The sequence below is a fragment of the Pundamilia nyererei genome, unplaced genomic scaffold, assembly GCF_000239375.1.
Source record: "Pundamilia nyererei isolate P.nyererei 1_Seehausen unplaced genomic scaffold, PunNye1.0 scaffold00113, whole genome shotgun sequence".
In the NCBI taxonomy this organism is placed as follows: Eukaryota; Metazoa; Chordata; class Actinopteri; order Cichliformes; family Cichlidae; genus Pundamilia; species Pundamilia nyererei.
In genome coordinates, this window is record NW_005187514.1 from 1,123,217 (window position 1) to 1,135,629 (window position 12,413).

Consider the following 12,413-nt stretch of genomic DNA (forward strand, 5'->3'; position numbering starts at 1 on the left):
ATTATTTTTGGTGTTGCTTTGAACGTCACCATAATTTACTACCTTATAAAGCATTTTTAGGCTTTCTCAGTTTGTATTTTCTTTCTGATGGTTTTGGCCCCTGACCCAAGTTTTTCACATGCATGTCACCCAAATCTCTCTTTAGGCTTTGCATTATCTGAATAAATGAATGAAGAGAAAAATGTGCCAGTTTGCTAATAATATTGTCAGAAGCTTCAAAAGCTGCAAAGTTAAAGACCTATTGACTGACTGATTGAGCTCACCTTGCGCAGTGGTGCATCCATTATGGACCTTTTTCCTCCGATAGGGCAGTTGGAGATGTAACACGCTGAACATACAGACAGGAGAAAAAGCAGGCACACAGACACAGCAGCTCCGGTCATTTCTGCTAAGAATGGAAGAGAAAAACAGAGAAAAAAACACTTAGTAAGGCTGACCACAAAATCCACGCTTCACAGAGAGCAAATGTACACACTTGTTAGCTCAAGTTCCTCTTTAGGTTGCTCTTGGATGACTGCTGACTTCTCTGTCTCATACGGTGTTGCTGGTGTGTCTTATATACTTCCAAAGCACCTTTTGAGAGTGACACAGAAACTTAAAAGCCACTTAGAAATCCTTAATGAGGCCTTTTTAATCACCTTAGCAGATGAAGCTGACCACTGTGTGGGCCAGGTCAAAGGGCCTGGTAATTGTGTGGCCTGGTTTGCTTCTTCCTATTGGAGATCATTAGTTAAGGGCTCCTGCTGCGTGACCGTGCATGTTAGAGATGTTAGGAAAGTCAGAGAGGTCAAGAAGAGCAGGCAGCGATGAAATTATTCAAAGCAGGACGGGACAAGAGGGTAGCACCAGTTTAATTTTTTTTTTAAAGAACAAAAAAAAGTTAATTTTAAGGATTCAACTTTTTATTACTACCCCTGGGAGGTCAGGAGAGAGTGAAAAAGCTGGTTTTAAAGGTTGACAGAACATTTCTGGCCTGATGAGCCACCATGTCGGTAAGCAATGCTTCTTGCAGAGTTTGTAAACAAACTCAACAACAAAGCAAGAAACACACATACCCACAAACGTATATACACACATATGCACACCTGAAAATTTCCCTTTCTATTAATAAAGTCCTTAATTCCTCAGAGGAATTGATGCACACATTGTCCAGGGCCGAGGTTAATTGGTCTCATGAGCTAATTAACACAGCTAATGATTGGCCACATCTCATAAAAGACAGTTTCACCGTTTCAATGATATGAGCTCAATTACTGCAGCTCCCTCCTGATTTACTAACTGCCACCTCATCTCAATTAAAAAGCGGCTAACATCGTCATTGTTCAAAAACTTCTGTGCCAACAGAAACGCGTGGGATGTTAATTTACTCAGATTTCACAACCAGAGACAGGTAGCTACAAACGCTATATGATGACAAACAGGACAATAAAGTGGCATTGTAGACAGATAGGCCACTCCTGCCTCCTAGTGGCTGTGCTGACGCATGTCATCTATTTGTACATTTTTCATTGCTGCTGTTTCCATCTGCCACGTGTTTTGTGGGAAGTGGAGAAAATAATGGGAAAACTGATTAAGGTGATCCTGCAATTGATTACCAGAGCAACACACACAATGCATGAAAAAAATACAATTTCAAAAGAAAAAAGAAAAAAGGGAATAAAACACATCATGGCTCACATGTTTTTTCTCCTGTAATTTGATATATTACACATTGCAGTGTCTCCCTGGCAATCTGTGATGAACATGTACATAACAATCAAGAACCTTTGACAATATTTATTTCATAAGCTCAAGAAATGTTCTATTTTATCTATAACAAAAAAAGATACTTATTTGCTTATAAATATGAAAACAGCCAGTTTTAAGATACATCTCATTGAGCTGGATTAATCGAAAGCATTGCTATCTTCCATCATGACATGTCACTTTGCAGCTATTAAACCTAGAAATTGTGCTGTTTTCAAGTGAAACATCAGCACCCTCCTCCCCACATTCCTCCAAAGGCTATGCAAATCCCTATTTCATAGAGAAATAGAGATGTCTATCTAGTGTTTCCTTATTTTTCTGCAGGAAGGCACTAGGCTTGTTGACTTCCTCTCCCCTCCCTTCCTTCCTTCTCTCCGAAGGTACTCATCTGAAAAATGAGAACAAAGTGATTGTTCCTGTTCTCTTTCTTAAGTCAGTTCAAATGCTATCCGTGGACAGGCGGCTCATTGTCAGGAGAGTTGCAGTGCGAGCAGGAGGGAGAGAAGAGAGGCACAGGTACAGCAGCAGCTACTGCAGCAGCACTTCAGCCCCAGCATCACAGAGAAAATACACACACACACACACACTCTGCTACACTCAACTGGTAAGTTACACACGCACAGACATATGCTGCAACCGCACACAGCACACACTTACATGGCACTGACTGGCACATGAGGAGGGGCTTCGGGTCTAATGGATTGTTTGGAATGCGTGGTGTGGCGAGGACAGGCTGGGGTCTCTGCACAGAGCAACTTAACTAAGAGTAGTGAAGAGGATAAAAGAGCAGGACAATGTCCAGGAGAGACCCAAAACTTCAGCAGGCGTCTAGGGCTCTTTGAAAATCCTGGAAAGAGGCAGAAAAATCCAGTTTTTGCATTTGGCATCTTGTTGTTGTTGTTTTTTTTTTATTCCTGTAGATTGATTTTTATGAATTTCCATCCATGTATCTGTGAAAGGGAAATTTACTGGTAGAAATGTGTCATTTTAATGTTTTTCCAGAAGTAAAATGCTAATTATTTGTTGAGGTGGATTTAAATGTCAAAGTTTCACTGGTTTTCATTTCATCGTCACATTAGCTTTTATGACGTTTGTGTTGTAAGAATGCATGCAAAGCTGGATGCAGATGTTGAGCTGAAATACTTAGAAAGCTGATCCTTGATTTGAGATCAACATTTGCTTTCAATTCATCAGTTAAAATGTTTGTCAAGCAAAAATGCCAAAATGTGATGGAATTACAACCTCCACATTACGAGCTTTTGCTATTTTTTTCTTTGATTTGCGTTACTACAATTTTTTTCGTTTTTGCCAGAAAAAATGAGAAAATGTAAGACGTCTCTTTAAATTTCTGGAAACTGTAGCAGGTGTTTTCTTAAAATTTGATACTCATAAATTGAAGCCTTGGGTATTTTTAAAATGTTTACATTTTAAAAGCCAACAGGTATGTAACCTGTGACAAACATGAAGTGGAAACTGTAGTCATGCAAGCAGTGGACTGGTACAGGTCTCAGCAGTTTCTCACTGATAAGCACTACAGTGTTAACAGGAATAGAATTAATCTGCACCACTATTTTAAATGTCATGCAGAAGTAAGATAGTTCCCCTCTGACTATCTTCATCTTTACATCCATTACAATCATCTATTCTATATTTCTATATCATACAGATGCAAACTGCAGTTTTGTGATTTTGCTTAAGTGAACTCCAGTAAAGTTTTGGCTATCAGTCCAAAAAAGAAAAAGAAAAAAAAGAAGGATGAAGAGCACAGAGAAAAAGAGATGGAGAAGCGAAAAGGGGCCAGGAGGTAGAGGCGAACTTCTCACAGATAACTTCCTAATTTCAGACAAGGAGAAGATCTGTGAGAAACGAAGAAGTGAAAGGTTTCAGGTTGAAACCTGAAAGGTGTGGGTGTCAACGGCACACCGTGCATGCGTGTGTGTGTCCGCTTGCATTCCTTCCACAGGAATCTTCAGAGAAGTGGTTTCATGTCATAAATAGAAACAGGACACAGTTTCATTTGATGCACTTTTGTCAAGTCTTTCTCCAAATGTTACAACTGGAAATATATGTATGTAAGCAGTGGTGGAAAGTAAACACATGCAAGAACTGAACGTGAAAGCAAATGTGAGGTATTTATAGTTTATTTACTTCCTTATTTGTATAGATTTTATTTGACAGCTACTTGCTATTTTTCAAATTAAGAATTAAAATAAATGCATATGATGGAAAGTATATTACTGATTTTCAAACCAGTCATTCACAGTGTATTATTTTGCAAAATGGCAATGCCCCTCATAGATATGAGTTCCTGCTTGAGATTTCTGAGGTTTAACCAGCTTGTTTTTGCACCACGTTGTTTTTTGCTAAATCCTTTCTTCACCTTTATGGTGTTTCCCCCCATCAATGTCAAGAAAGCATGATAAGATGGATGCGTTTTTGTGTAGTCAGTAGCAGTTATTTCTGATTGTGTCATTCTTATAAAGAGTGTATAAAGAGTCCCATTAAATACGTGTTAATGTGTGAAACATTTAAAACTAGTGGATACTGGGGACAAATGTAATATATATTTTTTAAAAACATTTTCCTCACAAGCTAATTGAAATACACTTGTCATCTCCTGATAAACAAAACACAAATGTGCACCAACTAATAGTACAACTGATATCTTGTCAATAATGGGAACAGGGCTAAAATACCTATTTTAATGCAAGAAACCAGAGTTTTACAACTGAGCCCTTGATGGGGGAAATAGTAACAGAAGAGGGTGGAAAATGAAACACTGAAAAAATACATCATACTAACTGGGTAAATCTCAAACAGAAGCAATCTTCAAAGTAATCACCTTACTAACTAAAAATGTTCAGCCTTTGTACTTTCAAATTTATTTTGATATCAGGCAATCTGTGTATTCAAGGCAAACATCTCTTTTGATTTTTCCCAGCAACATTGGCGACTATTCCAGAACCAACTAGATTTTGATTCTGTGAACTGAGTTAAAAGTACATTTAACTCAAATGCACAGACGATACGATGACAGAACAATTTCTAACCTGACATACATTAATAGACATCACAGATATTAATAGATCCTACCAATAATAACACAAAAGGATCATGTGAAGAACATATTAATATATTTATTTAAAAGGACCAGAAGTGAAATATATAAAAAATGTATGTGTATGATATAATGCATGACACATGTATTGCACAAACAAACTGACACTTTCTTTCTGTCAGTAGTTGGACTAATATTGTCATTTTAAATGTAGTTTAGTCAAATATTTCTATTTTCTCATCACCCTTGTCATCACCACAGACAGACATAGTGCCTGCAATTGTAAATGTTACAAGTATCACTGATGTCACACCAATGTTGCTGACTTGCATTCTACTGTGGTTGGCGACATTGATATTAGTACTGGTTGTTCGTGTTAGTTTCGAAGATATAGCGAGGACAGAACAGATGCAAGTCTAAATGCACATTATTTGAAGGCAGCAGAAGAAAATACATGTAATCACTCGAAGTTGGTTCTGGTTTCAGGACTTGCTTCGTGTTACTGTTACTCTTCTTTAAACCAGTCAATTCCTGACTTTTACTCTTGTAAATTCCTGAAAGAAAATTCATTTTATACTGGATAAAGTATTGGGATAGTTTTTGATGCTTCCGTTTTTCTGTGTGATTATGATGAAACTGTCAGGCTCACTCAAAAGTTAAAAGGAAAACTTCAAAGATCCACATTTTATATGAAGAACTAAAAAGCCCTTTATTTTTATGTCATGTCTTGCTTGCCTTCTGCATCATCAAGTGAGCTTTGTAAGCTCACAAGTAGCTTTAACAGACTCCCTCTAGTAAAAGATTTGATTAAATACTTTCTTCCCTGTTGTTACTGGAGATATTTAACAACTTCTTTTCCATTTTCATGCAGAAAGAAGATGGAAAAAGATAGAGTAAGCATCTCACCGCGAAGAAGTCCTCCCCTCCGAGAAGAGCTAAGACAAACATCTCAGCGCAGTTTCTACCTAAGCCCAGCTCCGCTCTTTATTCAGCCCCCCAAATTTTCTCCAGCTAGATATCCCAGCATATCACCCACCAGAGATGCCTACAGTGCTTTTAGTCCACCTCTTTTCTTTCCCATGCTTGGCCCCAGTTACACCCTCAAAGAAGGATCCCAAAAACGCAAAAGGACTCCCTTAAAAGTAGATGGCCATGAGGGAGGTGAATCTCCTGAGAAGGAGGCAGAAGAGGCAGAAGAAAGCCGCAGTAAGAAGACAGTGGACCTGCCACACATTCCCTTTTCCCTCCCACCTCGTCCGTTTCCGTCTCCATCTCCAAAACCCATCCCTGGCATGATCGAGCTCAACAGCCTGCAGCTTCAACACAGACCTCCAGATGTGAATTTTCCTGTGCAGGTAAAACAGGAGCCACTCAGTCCTTCCCCCATCTGGCCACCCTCTCCTCTGCTTCTTCACCCGCCCTACTTCCCACCTCTCCACCACAACCTTCTCCCTTACCCCTTCTTTATGCCTGGCCCTATCATGCACCACCCCCCTGGTGGTTTCTACCCCAGAGAGGACCTCCGCCCCAGTCATAGCGCCCGTGAAGGAGCTCCTCGAAGTGGTACGAGCAGCGCTGAGAAGCTCGGTCTCAATGTTCACGTAGATGACAGCTACTATGTGGACGTTGGCGGAGACCAGAAGAGATGGAAGTGTCGAATGTGTGAGAAGTCCTACACATCCAAGTATAACCTGGTCACACACATCCTGGGTCACAACGGCATCAAACCACACGGATGTCACCTGTGTGGGAAGCTATTTAAGCAGCTGAGCCACCTGCATACACACCTACTCACACACCAGGGAATGAGGCCCCACAAGTGCCAGGTGTGCCACAAGGCCTTCACCCAGACCAGCCACCTGAAGAGACACATGATGCAGCACAGTGACGTGAAGCCATACAGGTAAATTATTTTTACATACAATATGTCAAAGAGGTAGCCATCGTGATGTTGATTATCTTGGCAGTCACCATCTTGGTGTTCTGAAGCTGGAGGTAATGAATAAGTGGTGAAACCAAACAGATGTCGATCGCAAGCTAACCCAAATCACCTTAGCAGTTGAGTTCCCTTCCCCTTAGACTTCCATACAGTTGGACTATTTGTCAGCCTGTGGAGTGGCCTCCTGTGTAGAATTAGGCTTACAATCTACTTTTTACCAGCTTTACACCAGTTTTACTTTCATTTCCACTCATTCCAATATATTGCATAGAGTTTCTGCTGTTTAATGCCTAGATTTCCTGCTCATTCACACTTTTTCTGCACCTCCAGCTGCAGTGTGTGCGGTCGAGGTTTCGCTTATCCCAGCGAGCTTCGAGCCCACGAGCTGAAGCATGAAAAAGGTCAAGAGAATGTATGTGTGGAGTGTGGTCTAGACTTCCCCACACTGGCACAGCTAAAAAGGCACCTGACCGTCCACCGAGGTCCCACATTGTACAGGTGAGCTCATTTCCTTCCTTTCATATTCTTATGTTCATATTCTTGTTATTGTTTAAAGTAAGCAGTTAGTTGGCTTAGCACAGCAGCTCAAGCTCCACCCATTGAGGACATCCACTAATTCTTTCCAAGAAATAGAATTTTTTTTTTTTAATTTTAAATGAGGCTAACCTCTTGCTGGCTATGGCCTCAGATTTTCTGCGCAATATTAATTATTCGTGGAACTCCTGGCACAAAAGTGTATTTTTATATATGCATTTCCCACATTGTTGAGACATTCCAGCAGGCTAACTGCAAATGTTGGTTGCTGTGTGTGCAGGTGTACAGAGTGCCAGAAGACTTTCCAGTATCCCAGTCAGCTTCAGAACCACATGATGAAACACAAAGACATCAGACCGTATATCTGCAGTGAGTGTGGGATGGAGTTCATCCAGTCGCACCACCTGAAACAGCACACGCTCACTCATAAAGTAGGTGGTTTATGAGGATTAAAAAATGAAATTTGAAAGTTTTTTTTCTCTCTTGTTTTTTAATGGCATCCAAGAATTATCAGCTTGCCCAGTTTACATTTCGGATAGTAAAAATGTCAGCCATGAAGCAGTTTCCTCTTGAATTTTGACTGAAGCTACTTTTAACTGCTTAACATCCAGTTTTTATTCTTTAGTAGCATTAGAGTTTAGACAAACCACCTTTATACACGTCCTGTATTAGCATGCCCAAGCTCTAAAATGCACAACTTATTGTTTATACCATTATATTTACAACTGTAGCAGCGATAGTTTCATCAAATAGATATTTTATATTTCGTAAATAAATGTAAATGCATTTCCACTGGAACTGCCTGGCATATTTGTTATCAGGGGACGATCTGGCCTCTCTAAAGCAAACCAGAAGAATGACTCATCTTTCTCACACCACTACTTCCACGTTATCTTGTTCTTCAGGGGGTGAAGGAGCACAAGTGTCGCATCTGTGGTCGTGAATTCACCCTGTTGGCCAACATGAAGCGTCACGTCCTCATCCACACCAACATTCGGGCCTACCAGTGCCACATGTGCTTTAAGAGTTTCGTCCAGAAACAGACTCTAAAGGCTCACATGATCGTCCACTCGGACATCAAGCCCTATAAATGCAAGGTTGGTCGAGTTTGGCATGTGAGATGTGGCTCTTTCTTTTGGCCTTCTGTACAGCAAATTTCCCAAAGGTTCACGTGTTCGAATGACAAAGCACGTTAGTGGCCTCAGTAAGTATGACTCATGTCTGCGCTGTCAGGTGATCTCATTATGGAGTGACAAAGTCCATAGGAGAAGAAGAATATAAATTTGTAATTTAACTTACATGACATGACATCTCCCTGGCCTGTCAAAACCTGCTCTGTATTCAGTTAGTAACTGGAGGTGTTGGAGGTCAGTATGGCACATTTTGTGTCCATATGTGCGTCCATGATGTCGGTTTGGCAGGAATCAATTATTTCATTTAAATGAGATTTTTTAATTATAGAGATACTCTTATTTTTCCTGAAGTATAGAAAAATTACCCACAGTCTGTAAATTGCACAGAAAAAAGTCACCCCCCTCAGCAGGAAAACCACAGAACTGGCAACCCAAGTGAAGACAGGATTATCAGTATGACAAAAAAACTAGCCCTTTCCTGCCCTATCACAACAAAATCGAGCCACAGTGTTTCTACACCATATGACTGAGCTAGTTTCCAGCAGTGTTCCTCTAAAGGGCAAACTGGTAAAAGTGTAACATCACATTTGTAGGATATCATTATGAAATTGCTGTTAGCAACCACTAAACCACAGTTTAAGCCTCCAACAAAAAGAGAAAATGAAGCAAAACAGTTTGCCAGGTATGTCTGAAAGCAGTAAAATCATCTACTGTGACTTATAAAGTTTAATATTTATCTTATCACACTGAAATGTAATCCCATGTAGCAAAGGGCTTGATGTGGAACATTTTTGGGGGACAGAGTGAGGATAGCTATTTCCACTCTTCTTGCTAAGAGGAGTTAATGAGCTAGACACGTGTGTAATGGACAAAATGTTATTTTATTATTACATTTACAGCAATACACAAATCATGACATCATAAATAGGCCTTAAAAACATAAAACAGCTGTTAGAAAAATGCAAGCTGTAAAACATATATATTTATTTACATATGAAGCAAATACATACTTTCACTGGTAATCAGTAGAAGGCACGAACTGTAGTAAGATGAGAAGCAGCAGGTCATTGTTAGCTACAGGTCTGGTTGCTATTTCAGTTTCATTTTATGCCTTTAATACTCAGTTATTTTACTATAAGGAGTAAATAAAGGCATCTAAAATGCAAGTGTCTCCCTTTTTGCAAGCTACACAATCCAAGTCTTGATAATCACAGCCAGGAACTAGGCTTGTAATTTGTAGTGGCAGCTGCTGTTAAAGAATTTGTCTGTTTTGACCTTGGTTTTTGGTACAACTTGAGGACTGAGACGATGACCAGATAGCAGAGAGGCTTATGGGAGTGGGAGCCTCCTTGTCCATAGGAAGGATATCGCCGCACAAACTGCCTCTCTAACAATGGCCCGTTGGCCTCCCCGGAGAACAAGCCCCGCAAATAGATTTCATCTCGCTTTCTCTGCTGCTGGAGGCAGCTTCCTGTTTTCTCACGGTCCTCTTGGACAGTTTACAGTCCCTCTCTCCTCCTGAAGGAAAGGACCACCCTTATAAAAAAGAATGCAGAGGAAGGACAGCACAGGAGTTGCCCTTCCCTGTTCTCCTCCTGGCCCTGTCTCAGTGTTGCTTCCTCTCTCTCTCTCTCTGTCTTTTTCTTTCTGTTTTTCTTGTGTGTGTGTGTCCTTGCTTGTGTGTGAGGGGGGAAGACAGAGAGGAAATGAGGAAAATAACTATAGAAGGAGGGAGAAAGAATGTGTGTATGTATGCATGTCTGAAAGACTTCGCATTCATTCATGATTACGTGTAAACTCTGCAACTCAGCATTTGAGAAAATTAGTCATCTAACAAAGGAGATCTGGTAGAGAGAAAAATAACAGGTAATTAGGGCTTGCTTGTTATTGTTGGATGTGGACACAGTGTTTACTACAGTCACTGATGAAAAGCTAGAGTATCACCTTTAATACTCGATTCTTACACTTTGAATTTGAATCTGAGAAATATGCTTTGTTTTTAATCCCTCCATTCATCTGACCACTTCAGTTGTTACAAATGAGCTTAAAATATTATTTTTATTGCAGATAGTTTATAAGGTTTGTAAGGTATTAATGCTTGTGTGTGTTTATATTATTCAAACTGTAGCAAAAATTCGAATTCAGAATTTTACATTGTATTGATAAAATGTAAATTTTAATACAAAAATATCTTGGCCTTTTCACTTTTCAAGCCAGAAAATTGGCAACTGGATGGGTTGTTAACATAATATTCACTTATTTTTTTTAATGACTTGAAATAAAAGCGAGAGATTAAAATGTACTTACCTGAGAAACCTTGCGAATGATTCAGGATGCATAGCCTATGCATCACTGTTAATAATGTGTCAAATTAAACCCGAGGTCTTAATGAGTTCCTAATATCTGGACATGTATTCTCTCTCTTCTCTTTCAGCTTTGTGGGAAAGAATTCAACAGGATGCACAACCTAATGGGCCACATGCATCTCCACTCAGACAGCAAACCCTTCAAATGCCTATACTGCCAGAGCAAGTTCACACTGAAGGGGAACCTCACCAGACACATGAAGGTTAAACATGGTGTCATGGACAGAGGCCTGGATGAGAGACGTAAGTGTGCACACACTGCTGATGATGTATATTGTTTATGTATTTTAGTAAAATTTGTTGTGAAATGTAACTTTTTTTTCTCCCTGTGATTTCAGTATTTAGGCAAAGAGGGCGTTTCTGTCTGACCACCCCGATGGACCTCCTCACCCACTTCAGCCAAGAGGAACCGTTTGACCTCTCCCAGAAACCCCCGGGTCTGCCCAGCCTCCGTCTCTCCCAGTCTGATGGTGAGAGCGTCCCGGGAAGCTCCTGTCAGGAGGAGGAGGATGAGGAGAGTTTGTACAGAAGGAGCCAGTACAGCCCTGAAGTAGACCACCACGAGGAAGCAGGTGCTCAGTACATCCCTGAGCTGGAGGAAAGAAGGCAGGGATCCCCTGGTGAACCGAGGGAAGGCAAGAGACAGAAACAGCAGAAGTACCAGGAAAGTTTAGAGGATGAGACGTTTGAGAGGGAGTCAGTAGCAGAAGGTCAATCTAAAGTTCCCAGAGGTAACAAGGTGCAGCTATTGGAGTCCGAGACATCCTATGAATCAGATGCAGAATTAGGTGAGCAGGTGTGCCGCCAAAAAATGGTCCGTAGACAGTCATATGAATATGACTCAGAAGAAGAAGAAGCACATCAGCAAGAGCTAGATGAACCAAAACAAAGAAAAGAAAAGTTGGATAACTTTCACAAGGCCATCGATGTGGAAGAGACAAACAAATACGAGCGCATTGCTCAAAGAGTTTACGGGTCAAACGGTGAAGAAGACAAACATGAAGAAAAGTGAGTCAAAGACTCAGAATTGTTTCTTGTTTAAAACTAAGTGGTTGTTTTGGAGGGCAACGACAATATGTATGCTTCCAAACATCTCTGATTAGGGAAGGGTGGTGAGTAGCAGCGAATGAACTTGTTGTTTATTACCAGAGCAAAAAAATCAAGAATAAATACAAGCTGTGAAGAATATTGCATGTAAAAAACATATCAAATTATCATTAATAGTGACTGACAGAAGCTTTGGCTGGAAACGTGCAATGTAAATAAAATGCAAACAGATATTTAATGTTTTAGTTTTTTACAAATCATTTTGAAATGTTTCTTAAATATGTAACTCTGGTTTGACTCAGAATCTAATCTGTGATATTAAAATTTTAAGTGTTACTGATCACACCATTGTACATGCTCTACTCATGTTTGTGTGATATTGTTCTAAAAGTCAGCAAAAAACTGGATGAAAAATGTTTTTGACAGACACAATTGAAAAAAAAAGCTAAAATGATTTTGTTTTTTTACATTCTATGTCTCGATTGTTTTTTATGCACATGCTCTTTTTTGGAGATATTTCTGTGTTTTATTGCAATGTTGGTGATCTGAATATGATTCTGATGAATAAATACTGAAATAAAAGCTTGAAT

At 39.9% G+C, this 12,413-nt stretch overlaps 2 protein-coding genes across 4 annotated transcripts in view; one reads left to right on the forward strand and one right to left on the reverse strand.

Annotated features, from left to right (window-relative positions):
* Window positions 1–523, reverse strand: part of LOC102197605 (isotocin-neurophysin IT 1) — a 1,887-nt gene extending 1,364 nt beyond the window's left edge. The window contains exons 1-2 of the mRNA XM_013913050.1: window positions 476–523; window positions 264–385 (exon numbers count right to left, since the gene is read on the reverse strand). Coding sequence (XP_013768504.1) covers window positions 264–383 — 120 coding nt within the window. The 5' untranslated portion in view covers window positions 384–385; window positions 476–523. The remainder of the gene's footprint in view (window positions 1–263; window positions 386–475) is intronic.
* Window positions 524–2,173: 1,650 nt separating this feature from the next.
* znf366 (zinc finger protein 366) lies at window positions 2,174–12,413 on the forward strand. 3 transcript variants are annotated; one of them, XM_005741743.1, is made up of 7 exons: window positions 2,174–2,262; window positions 5,676–6,707; window positions 7,074–7,241; window positions 7,558–7,708; window positions 8,183–8,374; window positions 10,845–11,019; window positions 11,115–12,413. In XM_005741743.1, exons 1-7 carry the CDS (start codon window positions 2,189–2,191, stop codon window positions 11,786–11,788), a joined length of 2,466 nt encoding a protein of 821 aa, XP_005741800.1. In that variant the 5' UTR covers window positions 2,174–2,188; the 3' UTR covers window positions 11,789–12,413. The 3 variants fall into 3 exon arrangements, with proteins under 3 accessions (XP_005741800.1, XP_005741802.1, XP_005741801.1); XM_005741745.1 differs by having other exon boundaries at window positions 2,196–2,350; XM_005741744.1 differs by lacking the exon at window positions 2,174–2,262 and adding an exon at window positions 3,039–3,875.

What these genes read in the sequence shown, in the direction of transcription:
- znf366 (XM_005741743.1), top strand. Translation starts at nt 2,189, where the DNA reads ATGCTATCCGTGGACAGGCGGCTCATTGTCAGGAGAGTTGCAGTGCGA. An exon ending in AGTGACGTGAAGCCATACAG is followed by an intron (nt 6,708 to 7,073) that starts GTAAATTATTTT and finishes CTGCACCTCCAG; the next exon opens with CTGCAGTGTGTGCGGTCGAG. An exon ending in CGAGGTCCCACATTGTACAG is followed by an intron (nt 7,242 to 7,557) that starts GTGAGCTCATTT and finishes CTGTGTGTGCAG; the next exon opens with GTGTACAGAGTGCCAGAAGA.